General features: G+C 32.1%; 4 protein-coding genes across 4 annotated transcripts in view; 2 read left to right on the top strand and 2 right to left on the bottom strand.

Moving 5' to 3' along the window:
• LOC21408879 (homeobox-leucine zipper protein GLABRA 2) overlaps positions 1 to 1,720 on the top strand; it is a 5,511-nt gene extending 3,791 nt beyond the window's left edge. The window contains exons 8-11 of the mRNA XM_010099780.2: positions 235 to 409; positions 487 to 758; positions 847 to 933; positions 1,089 to 1,720. Coding sequence (XP_010098082.1) covers positions 235 to 409; positions 487 to 758; positions 847 to 933; positions 1,089 to 1,469 — 915 coding nt within the window. The 3' untranslated portion in view covers positions 1,470 to 1,720. The remainder of the gene's footprint in view (positions 1 to 234; positions 410 to 486; positions 759 to 846; positions 934 to 1,088) is intronic.
• Positions 1,721 to 2,287: 567 nt separating this feature from the next.
• LOC21408878 (30S ribosomal protein S17, chloroplastic) lies at positions 2,288 to 3,085 on the bottom strand. Its single transcript, XM_010099779.2, has one exon. The coding sequence runs from the start codon at positions 2,994 to 2,996 to the stop codon at positions 2,493 to 2,495; it is 504 nt and encodes a 167-aa protein (XP_010098081.1). The 5' UTR covers positions 2,997 to 3,085; the 3' UTR covers positions 2,288 to 2,492.
• Positions 3,086 to 18,373: 15,288 nt separating this feature from the next.
• Positions 18,374 to 20,211, top strand: LOC21408877 (photosystem I reaction center subunit VI, chloroplastic). Its single transcript, XM_010099778.2, has 3 exons — positions 18,374 to 18,577; positions 18,838 to 18,964; positions 19,833 to 20,211. Exons 1-3 carry the CDS (start codon positions 18,450 to 18,452, stop codon positions 20,010 to 20,012), a joined length of 435 nt encoding a protein of 144 aa, XP_010098080.1. The 5' UTR covers positions 18,374 to 18,449; the 3' UTR covers positions 20,013 to 20,211.
• A 300-nt stretch (positions 20,212 to 20,511) lies between these two features.
• Positions 20,512 to 23,837, bottom strand: LOC21408876 (rop guanine nucleotide exchange factor 12). Its single transcript, XM_024166745.1, has 7 exons — positions 23,371 to 23,837; positions 22,848 to 22,964; positions 22,519 to 22,673; positions 22,349 to 22,423; positions 21,958 to 22,230; positions 21,532 to 21,852; positions 20,512 to 21,117 (listed from the first exon to the last, which is right to left on the bottom strand). Exons 1-7 carry the CDS (start codon positions 23,672 to 23,674, stop codon positions 20,680 to 20,682), a joined length of 1,683 nt encoding a protein of 560 aa, XP_024022513.1. The 5' UTR covers positions 23,675 to 23,837; the 3' UTR covers positions 20,512 to 20,679.
• Between the last annotated feature and the right edge of the window lie 490 nt (positions 23,838 to 24,327).

The following is a 24,327-nucleotide window of genomic DNA, read 5'->3' as shown; positions in this document are numbered from 1 at the left end:
AAGAAAAAAAAACACAAAAAAAAAAAAAAAAAAAAAAAAAAAAAAAAAAGGAACAAAGGGGTGAAACTGATCGAGTCATGTGTAAACAAAGGTTATAACCGATTATCCGATCACGGTTTCAGGTGACTTAGGTCAAATGAAGAAAAAAAATTAAAAAAAAAAAGGAACAGGGGTGAAACTGATCGAGTCATGTGTAAGCAAAGGTTATAACTGATTATCCGATCATGGTTTCAGGTGACTTGGGTGGAGCACTTGGAATGCCAGAAAAGCACAGTCCACACAATGTACCGTGCCATTGTAAACAGCGGTCTGGCGTTTGGTGCGAGGCATTGGATAGCTACACTGCAACTTCAATGCGAGAGGCTTGTTTTCTTCATGGCAACCAACGTTCCCATGAAGGACTCAACTGGTAAGAACAAAATTAATGCCATGGACTTAACAAAGAGTGGGTCTTTATATAGTAACATTCCTTGTTTTGAACGTTAGGCGTGGCCACTCTTGCCGGGAGGAAAAGCATATTGAAGTTGGCACAGAGAATGACCTGGAGTTTCTGTCGAGCAATCGCTGCATCGAGCTACAATACTTGGACCAAGGTCTCAAGCAAAACAGGGGAAGACATAAGAATTGCCTCAAGGAAGAACTTGAATGACCCTGGAGAGCCTCTTGGAGTCATACTCTGTGCAGTTTCTTCAGTATGGTTGCCCGTCTCTCCTCATGCCCTGTTCGATTTCTTGAGAGATGAAAGTCACCGGAGTGAGGTTTGGCCATACTTTAATCTCTTACACTAGGGTTATGCTTGTCTAGGAAAAAAAATGTTTTGACAGTTTGTTATTCTGTAAATTTTAGTGGGATATAATCTCAAGGACCGGTTCAGTTGAATCCATGGCGAACTTAGCAAAGGGACAAGACCGTGGCAATGCAGTTTCCATCCAAGTGAGTCCCTATCAATAACCATACTTTGGACATTACAAACTGTACTTTTTTTTTTTCCTTTCTCTGAATTTGTTTTCTTGGATACTCAACTAAAACGAGTATTAAAACAACTCAATCCTTGCACTAAAATACATTGGGGATTCCGATATTTTCAGACGATGAAATCCAAAGAAAACAGCATGTGGATACTCCAAGACTGCTGCACAAATGCTTATGAATCCATGGTGGTCTATGCTCCGGTGGACATCACTGGAATGCAATCTGTGATGACCGGATGTGACTCAAGCAACCTCACTGTATTACCATCAGGTTTCTCGATTCTTCCCGACGGGGTAGAATCAAGGCCTCTAGTCATCACCTCTAGGCCAGAGGAGAAGACTTCAGAAGGAGGGTCTCTGCTTACAGTAGCATTCCAGATACTAACCAATACCTCCCCAACAGCCAAACTAACTATGGAGTCTGTGGATTCCGTTAACACCCTAATATCATGCACTTTAAAGAATATTAAGACAAGTTTGCAATGTGAGGAAAGCTGATCTAAATTTAGTTCTACTAGTTAGCGTTAGGTAAACCCAACTAAATTAACTGTAAAGCATCTAGTTGAGTTGTTAGTGGTTTAAGAAAATGCTCTGGTTTCATGTGGGTTTATTTTAATTCATTATTTGGTTGAAATGAAAAAGGAAGGGAACGTCTGTGGTTAGCATTGTAGAGAAAAGTATATGTTCAGCATCTACATGGATCTACAGAACTGATAGTTCCTACTTCCTCATGCATAATAATATTAGTATTTGACAGTTCTAATTGTGTTTAGCCTCCAATATTATAGAGTATGCAGTATGGAGTATAATCCGACCCAAGAATTACAGTAAAGTAACATCCAAATTCTCTTCCAATTTTCCATAATCCCAAACTCTTTTCACAAAATCAATCAAACAAACTCAAATGCGCAACTTTTAAAAGCATCCATCAGTTTTGGTATTGGTTAACAATTTTATCCAAAACCATTGCCAACACTTTAAGAAAAACATCAAATATAAAGCTTCACCCTATGTTTTCCAAAATGCTGCACCAATCCATCCTCAAATACCGCGTTTTTGCTCTATGTTTTATGTTTTCAGAATGAACGGATGCTAGAAACACCAACTCTAACCCTGATTTTTTGACCAACTCCTGAGTTGTCATTATTTTATTGATTTGTGCAAACCAACCAATGAAATACTACACCTCTCCCTAGCTCTTACAAACCTATTAAACCAACCCCCTAAGTTATCCAAATTGAATGAAGAAACCTCCTCAAAAGGAATGTATTCTGGGGGGATTTTTAGCATAATTTGTAAAAACGTGAAACGCGGGATTCTGATAAAACAAGTCTTTGTATTTATCCAAAATAAACACACACACACACACACAAATTCCAGTAAGAAAATGCTCAAATTTTTTAAGACTAATACCATGTCACATATCAAGCGCATCGAAATACACAAAAATTCCAAACCTGACCAAAATAAAAAATGCAAAACCCAAAAGAAATCAAATTCACAAATTCAAAACCTCAAAACCTAAGCCTGAGGCTGCTGAGATTCCAAGGGAATCCCAAGCTCCGCAGATTCTCCATCGGCGTCTTTCTTCCTGGAGTTCCTGGCGGGAACGGGAACGGCGACGAAGGTCTTGGTCTTACTAATGGGTCTGCTCTTCTCGAGCTGGACGTAATCTCCGACCTTGAACTGGTTGTCGGGGTCGTGGGCCTGGAACTTCTTCTTCTTTCTCACGCGCCTCTTGTACTTGGGGTGGGGGGCTAAACGCAGCACCTCCACGGCCACGGTCTTGTCGCTTGTGGCGCAGACGACGCGTCCCTGCAGAGACCTCATGGCCCTGATGGGAGGGAGGAAGTTGGGGGGACACGAGGTTGGGTTGGTGAGAGAGGAAGAGGGCTTGGAGAGGAGAGAGAGAGGAATCGAGCCATGGAGGAAATGGGTTGTTGTCGTTGTCGTTGGTGTGGTGGAAGAGGAGAGCTTGAGGGAGTGTAGTGGTGGGAGGTGGAGAAGTGAGGCTGTGAGCGACATTTTTTTCTGGGAGTTTTGGATTTTGGGGTCCGGAAAGGAGATGATAAAGGATGAGGTCTTTTTTTTTATTTTTTATTTTATTTTTATTTTGGGTAATGTGAGCAGAGATGGATGCGCCAACGCGGTCCTATGGACAAGGACTCATGGGTCATTATCGCTCTTTTGCTTTTTCTCGCGATATTGTATTGAAAAAATTACATAAATAACTGCTCTTTTTTTTATATTTTATATTATTTATGCCCCTAAAAATTAATTGATACCACTTATTAATTTTTTTTTTATTTCTCTCTCTCTCTCCGTCTTCACTCTCTCGCACCCTCTCTCATTTCGCGGCAATCTGATGCACCTCGCGAAGCTCCGCCTCCAAAGCTTCTCGACGTGTATCTATAAAAATGTAATGAAGGGCTGGAAACAAAAAATAAATTGTTTTTTTAAGCTATAAATAAAAAAAATAGTAGTTAATAAGAAAATAAAAAGTATTAAAGGTAAGGAATATAAAAGAAAATGCAAATCTAACTCTTCTTAAATTTTAAGTAATAAAAAAGAGTAAATAATTACTAAGTGAAAAATAAAAAAAATGAATGGTATAAATAAAAATAAAAATTATATTATATTTTTTTAACTTTAAGTAAGATAAAAGAATAGATAACAAGTAAAATATAATACAAAAGGTGAAGGTATAAATGAAAACATAAATTAATTACTTTTTTAAGTCTTAAATATGAAAAAATAGTAAATAATAAATAAGTTAAAAGTACAAAAGGCAAAGAACATAAACGGAAAAAAAAATTAGTCGACAGCTGCCTACTTCATCACATTTTTATTATATACTAGTAAAAGTAGACACGTGCATTGCACGTGCCAGTTGCAATAGGGCATGAATTTGACTGTCATATTTATTGTGTATTAAGGAAACAATTTTATGATGAAGACAAAACAGTTCTTACTAATCGTCATATACTATTATTTTTCTACATAGACCGCACCGTCTATTTTAACGGGGTGAGTCTTGTGGGTTTGGAAGCCACCTTCAGAATGTAAGTTAAACATTATTTAATTCGATCATTTTTTCTTAAATCGTAAATAAGAGAAAAAATAACTAACAAGTAAGTAAAAAGTACAAAATGTGAAGGATATAGACAGAAACACAAATTAAACTACTTTTTCTTAAGCCTTAAATAAGAGAAAACAATAAATAACAAGTAAGTAAAAAATACAAATAAAAGGTGAAAAGCTTAAATAGAAATACAAAAATAGTAGATAACAAGTAAATAAAAAGTACATAAAGTAAATGGCATAAATAAAAACACAAATTAAACAGTTTTTTCTTAAGCCCTAAGTAAGAGAAAACAATAGATAATAAATAAGTAACAAGTACAAAAGATTAAAGGCGTAAATGGAAACACATGTTAAACTTTTTTTTCTTAAGTTCTAAGTAAGAGAAATAATAAATAACAAGTAAGTAAAAAGTAAAAAAGGCGAAGAGCATAAAGAGAAACACAAATTAAATCGCTTTTTTTAAGCCTTATGTAAGAGAAAATAGTAGATAACAAGTAAGTAAAAAGTATAAATGGTCAAAGGCATAAACGGAAAAAAAAAATTTGGTCAACAATTGCTTATATACACATCAATTCAAAGATGATATTAGGGCTGGCAATCCAGGTAGCGACACGACTCGAAATCCGTACGAAATTAGTGGGTTTGGGTTTACTATAAATGAGTTTAGGTCATAATCGGGTTGACACGATTAATAAATGTTTGGGTTAGGGTTGACCTCTTAACACGAATTGATACGATTAACTATATGTGTCATCTACAATCTAATGATATGTGATGTAACATGAAATTTTATATAACATATTAAATACAAATAATGTGAATTTTATAATTTGTTGGTAAAATTCATTTAATTTTCTTAAAGGAAAAGATAAATTGACCAATAAACATGTCTTGACCTTGTTAAATAAGCCATTATTATATTAGTTATTTATTCAATACATTAATTTAAACAGGTTATACGAGTTGATACGATTAATACGATTAATAAATGGGTCATGTTTAGGTTGGTATTTTTAACACGTTTAATAAACAGATTATATTTGAATTGATGTTTTTCTGACGCGATTAATAAATAGATTGACACAAATACGACCCATTAACACTAATCGCGACGCTTAGATGCTATTCTCACAAATGGAATTTTTGATATAAGCTTTATTCTCTAGAAAATAAAGCTAGACTCATTAGAAAGCGAGATTTATTCAACATCTCTTCCTTTGAAAACAGCTTAAATCAGTTTTCTTCCTCTGTCACTACCACCCTTACGACTCTGTTTCTCTCAACACTGTGTGATCAGAAACAGAAAGAGCAACCAATTTGAAGGATAAGATAAATTGGAGTTGAAAAATTATTAAACGAAGAATAATTACGGTCTGTTTAGTTCGCTGATTCGAGTTTAGATGTGATTTTATGTGAGAATTTTTTACTATAATAAAAAAGTTAAATATAACTATTTTTAAACATTTTTTACTGTAATAAAACTCAAATTCTAAACTTAAATATGTAAAATGAATGGGATCTAACTAACCGACCTTTGGAATCGTAAGCTCCTCTGAGATATACGTTTGTTATTATACCTACTACTATAGTAGGCACCCGGTTACTGTTCTAAGTACAGTGCCGAGTCCTTCCTATCCTTCTTCTTTAAAAAAATTCCGGATTTATCCTAAAGTTTTGTTTTTACCGTTTTAACTTTAGCTGTTTATTTTTATATGGTTTTTGTTTGGATATTTTGGTAATTTTCAATTATCATTGGTTTTGTTAATTCTTTTCCTGAAGCCACTTTCACTTTCTTTCTCGAAGCCTCTTGAAAATTACCATTGGTTTTGTTAATTCTTTTCCCGAATCCTCTTTCACTTTCTTTCTCGAAGCTTCTTTCATCATTTGTTCTGTGCAAATTTTTTTTCCTCTTCTCTTATCTCTCTGTTCCTTTCCATGAAACTTCTGGGGTTATGCATTTGTATTCTCCGTTTTTTTCCTCTCTCCGCAGCTCCTTTCCGTTGATATTTATTTTCGTTTCTTTTTCTATATTTGGCTTCGTTATTTTCATCTCTTAGTATTGGTTGCGCTTTTTGTTCTTCTTTTTTCCGGATCTGCTTTATTTTATTTTTTTTTGGGTAAGGTTATGGGTTATTTTTTGATGAAGTTCTTATGTTTTCTTCTCTTTGAAACTTTTTGTTGTTTCTCCAATATTTGCCGTCTGGGTATTTTTTTTATTTTTAGGATTATTTTTTTAAAAAACAATTTTTTACAAGATTTTGTAGAGCTTTATTTTTGGTGAAGTTTTTACGTTTTTTTCTTCTTTAAAATTTTTCCTTTTTCATTTTTTTTGGGTATTTTCGTAATTTTGTTTCAAATAAATAATGCATTACTCGTGCTATTTTTTTTTGTGAAGTTTCTAGCTTCATTTTTTCTTGGCAATTTTCTCCCTTTTTCTCCCTTCACAAAAAATTCTATCTGTTTCGTTTTTTACCTGTTCTTTTCTCTTTTTAAAAAGAATTTTTTTTCTTAAATTGTCATTATCGTATTTGTTTGTGACGTTATTAATCGATGTTTTTTTTCCTTTTTTTTTTATGCTTTCAATGATTTCCTTCTCTTATCTTCTAGATTAATTTTTGATATAATTATTTCTTGCAATTTGTAGATAGTTTTTACAATGTCATAGTGTTTAGATATTATTTTGACACGTGTTGTTTTGTTGTAATTATTGAGAATAGTATCTTAAAAGTATGAGATGTAATAGGATATTTATTATTTAATTAATAAAAGAGTTTATTCATCATTTTATGTGCATATATTTATGAATATTTTATAAATATCAAATGAAAATTTCGTGATTGTTTATGTAACCTTAAACATAGTATATAAGTGTTATATACGAGAAGATAGTGTTTAAGGATAATAATCAAAAATATTGTTCATGATGAATTTAATTAAAGTTTATAATCTTTAATTAAAACATTATTAATACATGTCATTCCCATTTAGAATGGAACGGTGTTATCCGCACTATTAATATGACGAGATATTGAATGAGTGTATTTTGCATAATAAGATTATGTGAAACAAGGACACAGACACAATATGAATTTCTAATAATTTTCGTTAAGCATAGAAATTCTAATTGAGTCTACCGATGGTCATATATAGGATGATCTTAATCCTGAGTTCTTAACAAACTCCTATTTATGGGTTTATGTCTTTTGATTTACTCAGTACGGATTCCGAGACCCTAAATCCTATTCCTTGTATTTTGGAGACATAATGAAATAGGTAGCTGGGAATGTTATTATACGAGATGGAATCCATTCCTTCTTGAGAAATAAGTAGATAAATAATTCTCTTGAATGTTGATTCGGTACTTGGATTAGTAAGAGCGCTCTGGTTCATGAATGTGTTTTATGAATCACTATCCATTAGAGAATCAATGGTACTCAAGGATCTATTGGAATTAATAGAATTAATTAATTAAATAAAGTGTTTAATTAATTATTAATTTTATTGGAGCTCAGGATTATAGGTCCATATGTCCCCGCGTCATCCTTGTAATTTACCAGACACAAAGGGCAAAATGGGAATTTTAGAATTACGGAATTCTAAAATTAAATACTCAAAAAATAATTAATTAAGAATTAATTATTATTTAAATAATGTGATTATTTAAATTTGAATTTGAACATATCTAGATTTATCCATTCAAACTTATTTGATAAGTTGTTCAATTTAGAATTCAAATTAATTTAAGTTTAACTTAAATTCGAATTTGAATCTGAATTAAAATTGGACTACTGGATAAAGGATAAAATCTCTTCCTTCCCTATCTGCTATTGGCGCCACACACAGGGAAAAACCCCAGTGATATGGCCAGCCACCTTGGAGATAAGGGGAAAGGATTTTCTGTTCAAAATTTAAAAATTGGAGATAGGGATTTGATTCTGTTTTGAAGTTTGACTTCTACTCTTTAAATATGATAATGATAGAAAATTGTGGACACAACTTTTGAAGCATAATTCAGCCCTAATTGGATTAGTGTGGCCGAAATTCATAGAGCAAAAAAGAGAAGAAAAGTTTTCTCCAAAAAAATTCCACATCGTGCATGCGTTGGTGTTTGTAGAAATTCGAGTGTTTAAGAAACCTGTTTTGTCTCACGTGTGCCCACACACACGTCTACGTTGAATCTAGGAATTGACGTGGAAGACTTTGGTATTCTAAACACAAAGATTGGAGCAAGGACTGTTCGTGGTCAAATAACTCAAGATATCATCCGAGTCGGCTTCCAGGTATTTTTTCTGGGATTGAGTTCTTGATGTAAATTAATGCGATTAATTTATTCGTGCATAAATTAATATAATCTATAGAGTATCTCAAAAGTTTCATGAAAATTTTTGTTATACACGATCCGTCTTCCCGTACTACGCTTCCGCACCCGAATTCGATTCTGGAACCAGCAGTAATTCTGTATCATACAAATTTTTACTGTCTGTTCATTATTCGCTCTATTTATCGGTGATCTTCATGCTTAGCGACACATGTTAAGTAATTATTAACTCAGTTGATATTCTCTTCTTTCAAGAATTACTATCGGTGCTTCATCAAATATATATTTTTTCTTTTCTATAACTATTGTGTTTTATCTTATTATTACGGTTTTCAAATTGTCCTCTGTTTCCGTTTCCAACTTCTATAATACATTCTCTTATACCCTTTGTGTTATTCTGTGGTTTACAAATCTTAGTAGTATTAAGTTTCTATTTTCATTCCACCTGTCTTCTGAATCTTTGTTCATCACTTTGTCTGCGTCAGTTTTCAATAAAAGATTTCCCTATTTGCTTCTCTCTGTTTTGGACTCTTAGTTGTCCTACTGGGTCTGCTTCTCTATTCTTCTTCTTTGGCTAAGGTAATTTTTTATTTATTTTTACAATTGTTTCTTTGTTGTTTTACAACACTTATTTATTATATTGATAATTTGGTTATATGATTTTGTTACTTTGTAAATTTATCTCTTAACTTTATTATGTTGTTTGTGATAATAATGTTACTATTGATTATGTTATTGCTATCATGAAGTTGATTTTTAATGTTGAAAGTTATTGTTTTAATTTGTTAGCACTACCATGTTATTTTCTACTCTAAATCTTTATTTCTGATTTCTTTTTACCTTAACTGTTTATTTTATTCTTTCTCTTATTTCTAGTCCATAAATTTTATCATCGTTTTCAGTTTTCTTCTTCAATTTTTTTTTTCTTAGGCTGTTATTCTTTTTTGGTGATGATGATGTATTTTTTTTTCTTTTGTTGCCATGTATCAGGTAATTGTTAATAATGATTAGGCTGTCTTTGATGTTGCCCAGATTATTACAAATTTATGTAAATATGATCCTCATCTCCAACTTCTTTTTAATATTTTTCTTATAACACCATATCTTTTATCCCTTTCATTTTCTCTATTTTCTTCTAACTTCACGTTTGTTTCCTTTTTCTTCCTCATGTTTCGGTTTTTATAATTTCATTATTATTTTTATTTCTTTTATATTTTATATAAGACCTGTAATAATTTTGTTGGTAGCCAAAGATATTGTTCAGTCATTTCTGAATTACCTATTATATATATTTGTCATGTATCAGGTAATTATTACTAATGATTTGGCTGTCTTTGATGTTGCCCAGATTATTTCAAATTTATGTAAATATGTTTTTTTTCTCCAACTTCTTTTTGATGTTTTTCCTATAACACCATATCCTTTATCCTTTTCTTTTCTCTCCGATATTCTAGAACTTCATATTATTAACGTTTTTTTTTCTGTTACGATGTTTTTTTTCCATTATTTATTGTCTCTTTTCTTTTAATTTCATTTTTTTCCCTTTTTCTTCCTCATGTTTCTGTTTTTATGATTTTATTATTATTTTCATTTTTTGATATTCTATATAAAGTCTGTAATAATTTAGTTGGTAGCCAAAGATATTGCTCAGTCATTGTTCAATTACCTATGGTATATGTTAGTAGCAATAGAGATTTAATACCTGAACCAATTTCTTAATATATATTTCATTTATCAACGTATTTATTATTAATGTGTGTTTTTTAAATATTGTAGTTTTATATTTTCTTCCATTAAATTTACTCACAATGTATTATCTTCTGTTTTGTTTATTTATTTATTTGTCTATTTATTCGGTGGTTTACAAATCTTAGTAGTATTAAGGTTTTATTCTCATTCTACCTGTCTTCTGAATCTTTATTCATCACTTTGTCTACGTCAGTTTTCAATAAAAGAGTTCCCTGTTTGCTTCTCTCTGCTTTGGACTCTTAGTTCTCCTACTGGGTATGCTTCTCTATTCTTCTTCTTTGGCTAAGGTAATTTTTTTATTTATTTTTACAATTGTTTCTTTGTTGTTTTACAACACTTATTTATTATATTGATAAGTTTGATTATATGATTTTGTTCCTTTGTAAATTTATCTCTTAATTTTATTATGTTATTTGTAATAATGATGTTACTATTGATTATGTTATTGCTATCAGGAAGTCAATTTTTAATATTGAAAGTTATTATTTTAATTTGTTAGCACTATCATGTTATTTTCTACTATAAATCTTTATTTATGATTTCTTCTTACCTTAACTATTTATTTTATTCTTTCTCTTATTTCTGTTCCATAAATTTTATCATCGTTTTTAGTTTTCTTCTTCAATTTTTTTTTCTTAGGCTGTTATTCTTTTTTGGTGATGATGATGTATTTTTTTTTCTTTTGTTGCCATGTATTAGGTAATTGTTAATAATGATTAGGTTGTCTTTGATGTTGCCCAAATTATTACAGATTTATGTAAATATGATCCTCATCTCAACTTTTTTTTTATATTTTTCTTATAACATCATATCTTTTATCCCTTTCCTAAACTCTGTTTTCTTCTAACTTCACGTTTGTTTCCTTTTTCTTCCTCATGTTTCGGCTTTTATAATTTCATTATTATTTTTATTTCTTTTATATTTTATATAAAACTTGTAATAATTTTGTTGGTAGTTAAAGATATTGTTTAGTCATGTCTGAATTACCCATGATATATATTTGCCATGTATCATGTAATTATTACTAATGATTTGGCTGTCTTTGATGTTGCCCAGATTATTTCAGGTTTATGTAAATATGTTTTTTTCCTCCAACTTCTTTTTGATGTTTTTCCTGTAACACCTCCTTTATCCTTTTTCTTTTCTCTCCGATATTTTAGAACTTCATATTATTGACCTTTTTTTTCCCGCCACGACATTTTTATTCTATTATTTTTTCTCTCTTTTCTTTTAACTTCATTTTTTTCCCTTCTTCTTCCTCATGTTTCTGTTTTTATGATTTTATTATTATTTCTATTTTTTGATATTCTATATAAAGTCTGTAATAATTTAGTTGGTAGCCAAAAATATTGCTGAGTCATTGTTCAATTACCTATGGTATATATTAGTAGCAATAGAGATTTAATACTTGAACTAATTTCTTAATATATATTTCATTTATCAACGTTATTATTATTAATGTGTGTTTTTTAAATATTATAGTTTTATATTTTCTTCCATAAAATTTTTCACAATGTATTATCTTCTGTTTTGTTTATTTATTTGTCTATTTATATGTTTTTGTTATCTCTTTCTCCTTATTCAATTAAAAAATGTAAAAATAATATTCGCAGTATATACTGCTGAAGAATATATATCTCATCTAATTATTAAAATAGATATAATGTAAAAGATGATTAGTTTTGTTTTTTGTTTTTTTGTTTTTTTTTTTGTTTTTTTTTTGCCAAATCAAAATTTCGAAATCTGAACAATAGAAAATCAACATGAATAAATGGAAGGCAAAAAAAAAAACGTAACTCTGAAGAGAAGATAACTGAATATGAATAAAAGCAATAATAAAAAATAGCAAATCCAAGGTGGCAAGAGAAGACGAATGGGAAATAACAGAAAACAGAATACTGAATATTACAGTATTCTTTTTTTTACCTTATGTATCTCATCTTTGTAAACAACATGTACATAATATTACATTTACATTTTTATTTTTATGTCATTTTTATATAAATAATGTAAACAATATGTAAATAATGTATGTTATATATTTATTATTTAAATGTTCATATCAATGTATTACAAATACGTTTTTTTTATTTGTTCTTTCAATTTACAGTTTCAATATACAATGTACTTATTAATAATATAGATTTTTAATGTAGTACACTTATAAATCAATTTTGCTGATTCGTCGCACTCTTTACTATTGAATACAGATTTGAGTAGCATTTGTGATGTGTATATATATATTACAAATTTACAGCAACTTATAAATATATATATATATATGTGTTTGTGTTTTTATACATTTTTTTTAAATTTAAATTATTATTAATTAAACTATTATATACCCGTGCAAATGCACGGGTAATCCACTAGTTTTCATCTATAAATAGAAGCAGAGCTGTAGAGGATTTACCACCTTCGTTTTCTTCAGTCTAGGAACTTGGATCTCTGAAAGCAATTGATTACACTTCGATTATACTTACTCTTGTGCGCCATGTTTTGGCAGTCAAAATTCCAGGATTCTTTTCCCATTAGTATTGAGCGTCTTCACGTTGGCAAATGATGTGGTTGGGCTCAGGCTTATTTAGGTGTATTGACTTTTGTCATCAGTATTAAAATTATTAAAAAATATACTAAATAACATTATTTAAGTTTTATATACGGAATAAAATTATATTTATATTTTTATGTATTTTATTTAGTATTTTTAAATTTTTTGAGAATTTTATAATTTTTTATGTATATATTTATAATTTGTATAAAATTTATAATTTTTAAATATTTTTAACTGTAACATACTTTGTAATAATTAATATTTACTGACATGTGGTGTTATTGTAGGGTGTAGAGTGCTCACCGCTCTAAGTATATCTAATTTTGAAAGTATAACCTGGCTAGGAACTAATACTAGTCGTCCAAGAAAAACCATTTGACGACAAAAATATTCTCTCACAAAAGAAAAAATGGATTATTATAAATTTTATTACAGGACCGCAATAGGAATATATATATATATATATATATCAAGTCCATGACCAAAATATCCTTCGAGGAAAAGTTTAATTCAAGTCAATAACTAAGTAAACAAATTCAACACAGGGGCGTAAAGAGAAAAAAAAAAGTAATCGACAGTTGCTTGCTTCCTCACATTTTTAGTATATACTAGTAAGAGAAAACACATGCATTACAATGCACGTGCTAGTTGCATTAAGAAATTTATGTGTAAAATTACAATGTAATTAAGTTATATTTAAATTACACCGCATAACATAAATCTCAAACGAAACATATATAAATTTATGAATATACAGAAATAGGGTAAAGAGACAATCAAAAAAAGCAAAAGAATTTTAATTGAGAAATTATTAAAAGAGGAATAACGAAACTTACAATATTGGTCGACCTTCAAAAACAAGCTCGTTATTGTAAGACCTTGAATTACAAGCTTTTTGAGGTATACATTTGTTGTCTCATCTATAAATAGAAGTCCGTAGGAGTTATCTCCTTAATTCTCATAGAGTATTTATGTTGCATAATTACGTAAGTGCACAGATCGTATAAATAATAAAGTGTACTGGAGTACGGATATTGTTTCCACATAGATTGAATCATCAATAATATAGTGTAGAAATCATGCAAACACAAAATTAAGTGAAAGAATAAACTAAACAAAAATTCACTAAAATGATGTAAAGAAATGGATGCAATATAAATGCAAGTAGAAGGTGATAGAAATAACAAGAATGCAGTATAGATTGTAAATCTGTGATTTAATCAAACTAGGATTGCTAATTTCTCCTCAGTTGCAAGTCTGACAGTACCTGCTATAGCATTATTACCCGTGTTAACTGAAACTTAGTTCCCTACATAAAATTCTTCTGAATTAATTATGGCTAAAAATTCTTCAAACCATTTTCAGCATATTTCTATGTGAATCTAGTTCTCATAATGCAAATTTCAGTACCGGTTTCAATGGGTTATACAAGATGAACAATATATTCCTATATCATTCATAAATCAACAAATTTAAACAAGAATATTGAACTTGCATTATCCGTGTTAGATCCAACTCAAATTAACCTTCCCAGTATTAATCTAAGTCTTGTATCCTATAGTTGATGACCATTCAAAAATAGAAATAAACAGTAAACACCAATGGATGAACATGAATAAAAGCTCAAGCAAATTCACAAATTAGCCTTCATTCTTACAACTTTAGTTCCATCAATAATCCTAACAAGAAATTACTTAGCTCATAATTGGAATTACAAGAACCAAATAATCAGTATAATTCATTGTTCAACAAAATTACAAATCCAAAGGGAAATAAAATGCAACAGGTGAGATAGAAGAGAGATTCAGCTGGTTTGGAGCTTTTAGCATTTTTCTTCTCCTTTTTCTTCTTCAAGCAAGCTTTCACAGGATGAAAAAGACTAAAAATCACCTCCTCCCCATACTACTCTTCTTTCTCTCTATATACTCCTTTTTGCTCTCTTCGGTCCTTTTTTTCTTTCTTGTCTGGTTCTTTTTTTTCTCCCCTTGGTGGCGCTCTCTTTTTTCTTAAGGAGATACTGTACTCTTCTTTAGGGCACCAAGTAAGGACACTAATGTGTCACCAGGTAATTGGTTTGGGCAGAAAATGACATGTGCACAGTACTCATCCTCGTGTACTTTGTCTTATTTCTTTTTCAGAGTCATGCGCTGATGTCATCCACTAAACTGTCTGCTGTAAAATTTTGTTGCAGCATTTTTCTTCACAATTCATGTAGTTCACACCAATGCACCTTAGACACAACTTAGCTCTTTTTTATTCAATTTTCTTCAAAATCGCCATAGGAATAGCACATATACACATTTTAACAGAGTACATCACAAGAACCAAAAGTTGAATATATAAAACAGACAAACAAATAATTTTGCCCTTGGATTAGCCAACTTTAAACCTAGAAAAGCCTAAGATAACTCTAATTTCTAGAGTTATCAATTTATCCTAAAACATTGTCCCTCTGAGAGTAATTAATTACAATACTCAATTAGATTCATTCTTGTGCGCTAAGAATTTGACAAGTTAAAAGACCATGGTTCTTTTCCCATTTGTGTTAAGTGTTTTTACATTGCCGCTTGATGTTAGTGGGTTCAGATTCGTTGTCGTCAATTGGTTGATATTTTCTGCTGTAATTATCTGTAGTTTTGGATTGTACCCTAGCTACTCAAATATGATTTAGTCTCAAAGAAAAATTAATTCATGACAAAAATATCCTTCCACAATAGATAATTATTGGTGATAAATTTTAAAAAAGGTAAAGGGCATAAATTGAAATATAAATTAAACCGTTTTTTTAAGCCCTAAAATAAGGCAAAAAAGTAGTTAAGTAAGAAGTATAAAAGTTGAAGGGCATAAAATGAAAACAAAAATTAAATCATTTTTTCTTGAGGCCTAAGTAAGAGAAAATAATAGATAACAAGTAAATAAAAATGAATTGCATAAATGAAAACACAAATTAGTCGTTTTTTCTTAAGCTTTAAGTAAGATAAAAAAGTAGATAACAAATAAGTAAAAAGTACAAAATGTGAAGAGTATAAATGGAAAAAAACGGTGACAACAAGTAAGTAAAAATTATATATAAAAAAACTAAAGGGCATAAATAAAAATAAAAATTAAACCGCTTTTTCTTAAACCCTAAATAAGAAAAAATAATAGATACAAATAAGTAAAAAGTATGAAGGATAAAGAGTAAAGGGCATAAATAGAAATACAAATTAATCATTTTTTTTAATCTTTAAATAAGATAGATAAGTAAATAATAAGTAAGTAAAATGTATAAAAGATAAAGGACATAAACGAAGAAAAATTGATCGACAACAGCCTGCTTTATTACATTCTTAATATATAATAGATAATAGATATGAGTGAAAAAGGGAGCGAGGGACCTTAGTAATATATGAGTGGGAAAGATAGGGAGGGAGGACGAGAAATTGTAAAATAATAATAATAATAATAATATAATAATAATAATAATAATAAAAAATTACTATAAATCGTTATTAAGGAAAAATATTTTAGTAGAATATGAAAAATATCTCACTAGGACATGAAAAATAACCTATAGAATATGAAAGATAACTCACTATGATATAAAAAATAACTTATCCAAATATATAAAATAACCTACTAAAATAGTTTTTAGTGACATAAAATGATAAATTTAAATTTGATAGCAAAAATGAAATAATGTTACCTTTATGGCATTCATGAAAATTTTCCTATTGTATTTCTTTTTTATTTTAAAGATGAAATCATATCAATTTAAAAGGAATGTTTGGCTAAGCCCCAACAACAGTCAAGAAAACATGTTGATCTATTAAAATAAATATGAGAAAATTATTAAACTTTCAATTAGAATGCAAGGTCTTAATTTTTATTTTTACTCTTAATTAATATTTTTTTAACTAATATATTTATTGGATTAAAAAATATATTAATTAAGAAGGAGTAAATCTAGACCTACGCAATGTAGGTATTTGTTTTTTTTTTTTGCTATTAAAATATGGAATAAAATTTGACAAATGTTCTTCTATTTAAAAACAGCTTGTAAAAAATATATTAAGAAATTATATCAGTTTACGCTTTTTTTGTTGCTCTGGGAAAAAGATATTGTTAACAAATTTTAGGGAAAAAAATTTGAGATTATTTTGGAGAAAAAAATTTATTAAGAGCAAATTAGAAAATTTGTCCCTTTTTAAGAATAGAAAGTGGACAATAGAAATCTTGTGTAGTGTTTAGAAAAAGACAAAATATCTGTATTCGAGCACTCTTGCATATTTTCTAGAACATAAAATTAAGCTAAGTATCACTTTTAAAGTGTGATTATTATTTAGTGCAAATTATGCTTAAAATTTTAATATATTTAAACACTGCTCAGGTGGTATCATCACCATTTCGGCCTTTCGTGGATGTAGAGTACTAGCCCAGGAAAAGCCTGCAAAAGCCCGCTCCATATTGTAGCCCACCAAAGGCCTAAAGAGCTCTGGACGACCTCTTAAAATGGGCCAACAGGCGACCACTGGACTTTTTGGGCCTGATCCTTTTCCTCTCTCTTATTTCATTTTTATTTATTTTCTTTTTCTATAATTACACATGAACACAAAACACTATTCAAACTTTGAGTTAAGTTATTTTCTTTTTTCTTCTAAGAAAAAAGGAGGGTTCAATTTTATGACTGAATGTTCTGTTCTACTCTTCCAAGTGCCAAGAATAAAAAAGAAGTGAACGGAGTTTTACTAGAGATGCAACAATGGGTTGGGGCCTATGGGCCGGCTAAGGCCCAACATGACACAGTGATGGGTCGGGTCGGCACGGCCCGTCACTATTCAAGGCACGACCCATCTCATAAATATTGGTGAGCTAGGTTGGGCCAACATATATCGGTCCATAGGCCGGCCCGGCACGGCCCATGAAAAATCATGGGTCATGCCGGACTGCGCCAGCCCGTCTAGGTCCATGATGGGCCGGTCCAGCTCGGCCCGTCTAGGCCCATAATGAGCCGGCCCAGCTCAGCCTATCTAGGCCCATAATATCTTCATATTTTTTTATAGTAATTTTGTCAACATCTTATGTATAATTATTCTGATTGTACTCTTTTTTTCTTATTAAGGTTTTGTTCAATTGAATTTTCCTTAGAAAGGTTTTTATTTAATGAGGTAATTGTAAATAAAATATCCCCTTTCATATTTTCATTGACTATTCAAACTTATAAATTTGTTAACTTGTTTAAAAATTAAAAAAATAAAAATAAAAAAATTGAAAATTACATGTTTAGATGGGCTGGCCCATCTAAACCTATGATGGGTCAAGATGGGCCCTGAGTGAGCCAACCCATTCAAAGTCTATGGCACGGTCTATCATGACCTACGACACGGCCCAACCTGACCCACATAAAATTAACCTGTAATGTGAAATGAACCGAAATTATTCTTATATGGACTGACCAGACCCAACTCACAACCTGCCTGGACCTAAGAAGAACGAGTCAGACAGGGCCAAACTGGCCGTTCTTGCATCTCTAAGTTTTACATCTCAATTCTCGGCCAATAAAACATGCAACAAAATTTTAATTTTTTGCTGAATATCAATAAGGATAGGCTTATCCATCTGTAGTCCACGTGGCAGCTGCTAGATGAAATTCCCATATCCTCTAAAGCACACCCATTACGCCACGTGTGAAGTGGAGATCCATGCAAAAGAATCAAAAGCCCAATGATCCCAAACCTCCCTAATCAACTCAAATCACACAACACTCACTTAGACACCACCACCACCAAAGGCCATGGCTTCTCTTGCAACCGTAGCCGCTGTCCAGCCCGCCACCATCAAGGGCCTTGGTGGAAGCTCCCTCGCCGGAACAAAGCTCTACATCAAGCCCACCCGTCAAAGCCTCAAGCCCAGAAACGTCAAGTAATAATTAATTCTCGTTTGATTCGTGCGTTTAAATCAGTATTTTAGATTCGTTAGCCGGTAGAAATTTTTAAATTTAAATTTTTTGTAAAATTAAAGATACTTCAACAGAATTAAAATTATGCGTTTTAAGTATAGCAAGCAAACGGCCCAAATGTTCACAACATTTTTATAGTACCACCATCATCAATATTCAATACGTCTTTCTTAAGCTTGATATATTTATGTAAGAATTGTCTTGCTGTTACTAAATTTGGTAGAAGTGGAGCTGTGGTGGCGAAATATGGTGACAAAAGTGTCTACTTTGACCTTGAAGATTTGGGCAACACCACCGGGCAATGGGACTTGTACGGGTCAGATGCCCCTTCACCATACAACTCTCTTCAGGTTTGTCAGTACCATCTCACTATTTATTTGTTTATTTTGAACTTAAGAGCGGAGGATTTGAATTCTACGCCTTATAATATAGTAGAATAAGGTGTGAACTTATTATTAAATTATATCCACAACCACACTCAAAGACTCGTTTAATTCGTTAATTTGAATTTTTAATTTGAGTTTAAGTGTAACTTTATGTGAGAGTTTTTAACTGTAGCAAAAAAATTAAATGTGATTATTTTTAAAAGTTTTTTATTATAACAAAACTCGAATCGATAAAATGAGTAGGGTCTCAATTGTTTCACGTCTAACTCTTTGTCCGGTAAGATTGAGCAATTAGGATAATACATTAGGAGGCGCCATTACCATTATATAATAGAAAGTGTTATGGGATTGAAAAGCGGATTAAACTACTAAGAACGAGTATCATTGGTTTTTTGTTTATTACAGTTAATGAAAACTAATTAAATAGAAATCTTACAAAACTTAATTACTATTTTTTCTTTTATATAATTAAGTAACGATTTAACTTGTAACATATGAACTCATCATTCATTTTCTTTAACTGAAAATTACAATATCAAGGAGAAACAAGAATTTACATGTTTTTTCTTATTCCCTGTATTGTATAGATCCTACTAAACTTTTATTATTGATTTTCTAAGTAAACATATAGTTAGAACATAGGAAATTGCTTCACTTCTCATTTTTCTTCTTCCAATCTAAGTAAACATGTCCTATTAGTGTGATTTTGCCTTACTGGGGTTCTTCATTCTTGGACCTTGATATGATTGATCAATCTGTAACATAATTTGTTATTCATTTATTTATTTATTTTATTTTTTGCTGAAAATTTGTTGTTTACATGAAAATGCAGAGCAAATTCTTTGAGACATTTGCAGCCCCATTCACCAAGAGAGGATTGCTTCTCAAGTTCTTGATATTAGGAGGTGCATCCACCCTTGCCTACCTTAGCGCCACTGCCTCTGGTGACATTCTACCGATCAAGAAAGGTCCTCAACTCCCACCCCAGCCCGGGCCACGTGGCAAGATCTAAGTTTACTTAAGGGGGGTTTTTTTTTTTTTTTTTTTTTTTTTTTTTTTTCTCTTTCTCTCTCATTTTCTGAGCACTTCATTGTTGTTTTATGTACCTGTTTGATTTTAGAATTTGTAAGTATGTTTTAAAGCGTACTTAAGACCCCTTATTTGACTAATCAAAAAGGTGTATTTCAAGGTGCAATTTAGGGGATTGCTTTTATGTTTCTCTCATCGATTGTGATACTATAATTATTTTTATTTCCATGCCATATTTCTGGATACTCATGCTGCATGTGTAGTCAAGTATCAATTAATGGTATCTTTCAACTCAACCATACATTACAGTTTGAATATTACACATGAAGACCCAAAAACCGAAAGTCATCCAAAAAAATTAAAGAAATAAACATTTTTTAGTCAAACTACCAGAGACAAACCAAATTGGCTCCCCTATTTACAAACAACCGTCTTATGAAAATAGGTAAACCACAACTTGGGTAATGCCCATATGGGGTCGTTCTGCTAAAAATTTACACCATTTGATGGCTGGACTTTCTCACTCTCCTTTTACCTTACATCTCTCTCTCTCTCTCTCTACCACTTTTCTTCTCTCTCTTCTGATTTCTACTTCCTCGTCTCTTCTCTTTTCTTTTTTTATTTTCATCTCCCTACACTCTTAGCTTCTATCAGTGGCGTGCCGTTGGACTTCTCAACCCGCCCAAGTTCTCAAGATATGAAACTTTCTTGTTGGTCACTATGTTGGCGATCTTCTGCATGTGGGGTGGCTTCATTTCACCTTCTTTAGACAACTCATCTGAAAATCCCGCCAACTCCTTCTTAGCCTCGGCCTCTTGTTGGTCCATACCCCATCCCATGAAGTCGAAGAGTGTCATCGAATTCAGTGTCTCGGAGCCGTTTGTGTCCAATTCTCTGGGGCTGGAGAACCTGTCTGGTGGTGTTGTGCATTGTGGTACGTCTCTTAAAGGGTTCCTCTTGCACGCCGCTTGTGATGGATTTTGAGTCACGTAATCAGCATAGAGCACGTCTTCAATTCGGGACATTACTGTGAAGGCCAAGCTCTCCAATATTCTTGAATAGCTTTCAAGAATAGCCTGTCCCACGTCCTGTATTGACACAACAGAAACATCGCAGAAGTTGTAATTCAACCATCTAACAAAAGTTTTCCTTAATTGATGTGGGGATTGTTAGTTACCACTCCATCATAAAAAGCTTTTTAAGCTATTAGGAGATGAACTAACAATAGTATTAAATTTCAATATTTTCTTTTCATGTTAAGCGTAGACCGAAGAAAGCACCCAACACAAATCAATCAAAAGAGGGGAAGAATACAAGTACAAAAGAGACAGAAATGCGACACGTGAAAAGTTACAAAAATAAGGGTTTGAACACAGGACCACCAATTTAATACCATATTAGTTACCAATCCATCACAAAGCTTAATATATCAGGAGAGCTGATAATAATATTATTTTTTGACAGGATATAGGAAAAATATATACATATATATTTTGTCTTACTCGGTTGTATTGGATTTTGCTGATGTCTAGAGCAGACTGAGGGATTCCAGGGAACCTCTGCTTGAGAATGAGCAAGATGGTCTCTGCTCTCTCTTCAAAGAGTTCTCTTTTCTCCAAACTGACAGCCGAACCCCAAGCCGATTTCCCATCTTTTTGGTTCATCTTCCTCTTCCAAATCACAATGGAAGCTTCAATTCTGTTCTTGAGGTCTAGAATCTTGTGCTCAGAGGACAAGTCCATGGTGGAGAGAAATTGGTCAGGATCAAAGAATTCAACTGTAATGCTTTTGTATATTGAGTCCCCCAGACTCGCCCTTCCATTCTAAACGAATATTTGGGGAAAAAAAAAAAAGATGTTGTCAGTTAAAATGAAAAATAAAATAAGATGCGACATTATAATGATACTTATTTCTTCCTCTATCCTTACCTTGGGGAGGGATTCAATGTAGTTTTCTGGGATCTCCATTTCTGATAGAGTTTGAGCATTTATAGCCATGGCTGCTTTAAGGACTTGGTTGACACAATCTTTCTGATACTGCAGAAATTTTCTTGACATTTCAGATAGACCATCGGGGGGAACTTTAGGAGTAGGCAGCCACCATTTGTCATCTTTTCTCTTTGTATTTCCCTTTTCCGAGTCGGGAGCATCTTTTGAAACATAAGTGAACTCATTTTGGTCCTTGAAGTTGTCTAGACAATCCTGTTTGTTAAGTATAAGCTCTTTTAGAGAAGATCATCCATTTCAAACCAAATTATAAAGCAATGGACTAAGCAAATTAAACAGTTAAAAATATGCATGAAGAGTTAAATGTTCTTACAGTGAGCATTGCGTCAAGCTTGCGAAGCGCGGGAATGTTCATGTGAAGATCCGTTCGTTGCCTTGTCGTCATAATCTTTGAATCAAAGCACATCATAATAAACTCATTAACTAAATCTGAGCTATATGAAAAAGAGACAGAGAGAAATATTTTTTCTTTCTTTTTATTACCTCCATTTGTGTTCCATCTTTGGATTTCTGTTGTGAAGGAACAAACTCAACGATGTAATCAGTGACACACAAGAGCCAATCTATTTCTTTTCTCCATCTAGCTTTCCTTTCTGCTGACATGGGCTCTAATCGCGATTGCTCGCCAAAAACAGAAGCTGAACATCCATTGCACTCAATCTCCATGTCAATTGTCAATCATAGAAACAAGTTCTTGGAATGGAAAAAGACAGTTAAATCATTTTATAACCAAATTAAGAAATAACATATCATGCCATTCTCCAACATTTTTCTGAAGGGATAAGGAAAAAACAAAAAAACGTGAAACTTACCAGCAAGATTTGTAATGGCATTTGACAATGCCAATGCTGAAGAAACACCCTTTCCTCCACCAGACATATCCTCTCCCAACAGTAATTTAGCATACCTCTCCTTCATCTGTTCCATATCTGAATACAAACCAAACCAGAAAAAAAGAATTTTTTTATAACTAAATTAAGAGATATAGTTTAAAGAATTTGTATGAACAGAATTACTAGCTGACATATTCGACCATCCCTTTTCAATTCAACAAATAATTAAATCACAGAATGTCAAGCAATTTAAACATGCAGCTAAAGTTCTACACGTACGCTTCAAATATTTTTCCAACGGCGTCTATAACATAAAAAGTTAACAACGTCCATGTTAACAAAATCTGCTCCACATTTGACCTTTTATCTTTCACATTTTTCAAGTCATGTTTCTTTTTCCGATCGCCCTTGTTTGCATATAACTCAAATTTCATACCTGACTCCATCATAATATGTATTATATAAAAAAAAGAACGAACTACATATTAATATATATACTGGCCTGAGATCAGAGTCTCCTTGGCATCTGATCTTGAGCCAGCTTCGTCTTTGCTGAACCTCGACCTGGGACCCTTATCAGTAGGAATAAAAAGCGAGCCGATTTTCTGCCCTTCCTGTCCCGGCTGGCTCTTGGACATGGCGACCAGGTCGGCCTCGGATGACGGCGACGACTGATCGGAGTCGAATGCGCCGGCGCTCTCGACGCTGAGGCTCTTGGTGTGCCGACCCGCATTCTCGTACATCCCTTTGAAGTGGAACAGCCTCGACCGGTAGCTCTCCTGCTCTTGCTCCAATTCCCGTACCATGTTGTACTTGTTCCTCAGCTTCTTCGAGAATAATCTTATGGTCCGTACCACGGAGAAGATAGACCCGGCATTAGCTTTCACCGCTGGGGAACGAGGGAGATTGTTATCTATTTTGAAAAATAATGTATGCGAGTTTTTGGCACAACAAGAGACAGAGAGAGAGGATATGTTGATGGAGAAGAAGAAGCCGCCACCAGCTTCCAAATGGTTTTTTTTTTTTTTTTTTGGACAAATTAATTGGTGAGTTTGACGAAAATGTGGAGGTGATTGAGTTGTATTTTCTTTTTTTTTTTAGCTGGGTTGGCGGAACGTGGGGTGCATAATGTGAGAAATATTGAGGTGGGTTAAGAGTAACTTAAAAATAAAAAATAAAAACTACGAACGTATATTGTTATATTAAAATTGTTATTATTTTGTATGCATTTTGTTAGTTTTGTTGTTAGGTATTTTTGGAAGGTGAAGTAATTGGATGGTTAAGGCTTTAAATTGGAGGTCATAGGAGCAGCTAAAACCCCGGGAATGACAGAAGTGCATGGCTAAAGGGCCAATAACCGGTTTTTCTGTTTGATATCAAAATTCCTAAATTGGACAGGTTTTTTTTTTTTTTTTTATGCTTTCTTTATTAGGCAGTTAGGTTGTATGAAAAAAAAAAA

Source organism: Morus notabilis, unplaced genomic scaffold (genome assembly GCF_000414095.1).
Source record: "Morus notabilis unplaced genomic scaffold, ASM41409v2 Scaffold307, whole genome shotgun sequence".
NCBI classification, from domain to species: Eukaryota; Viridiplantae; Streptophyta; class Magnoliopsida; order Rosales; family Moraceae; genus Morus; species Morus notabilis.
This window is presented reverse-complemented; position numbering and strand designations above follow the sequence as displayed.

What these genes read in the sequence shown, in the direction of transcription:
- LOC21408877 (XM_010099778.2), top strand. Translation starts at nt 18,450, where the DNA reads ATGGCTTCTCTTGCAACCGTAGCCGCTGTCCAGCCCGCCACCATCAAG. An exon ending in CTCAAGCCCAGAAACGTCAA is followed by an intron (nt 18,578 to 18,837) that starts GTAATAATTAAT and finishes TAAATTTGGTAG; the next exon opens with AAGTGGAGCTGTGGTGGCGA. An exon ending in CACCATACAACTCTCTTCAG is followed by an intron (nt 18,965 to 19,832) that starts GTTTGTCAGTAC and finishes ATGAAAATGCAG; the next exon opens with AGCAAATTCTTTGAGACATT.
- LOC21408878 (XM_010099779.2), bottom strand. Translation starts at nt 2,996, where the DNA reads ATGTCGCTCACAGCCTCACTTCTCCACCTCCCACCACTACACTCCCTC.
- LOC21408876 (XM_024166745.1), bottom strand. Translation starts at nt 23,674, where the DNA reads ATGGTACGGGAATTGGAGCAAGAGCAGGAGAGCTACCGGTCGAGGCTG. An exon ending in TGCCATTACAAATCTTGCTG is followed by an intron (nt 22,674 to 22,847) that starts GTAAGTTTCACG and finishes ATGGATGTTCAG; the next exon opens with CTTCTGTTTTTGGCGAGCAA. An exon ending in AGCTTGACGCAATGCTCACT is followed by an intron (nt 22,231 to 22,348) that starts GTAAGAACATTT and finishes CTTAACAAACAG; the next exon opens with GATTGTCTAGACAACTTCAA.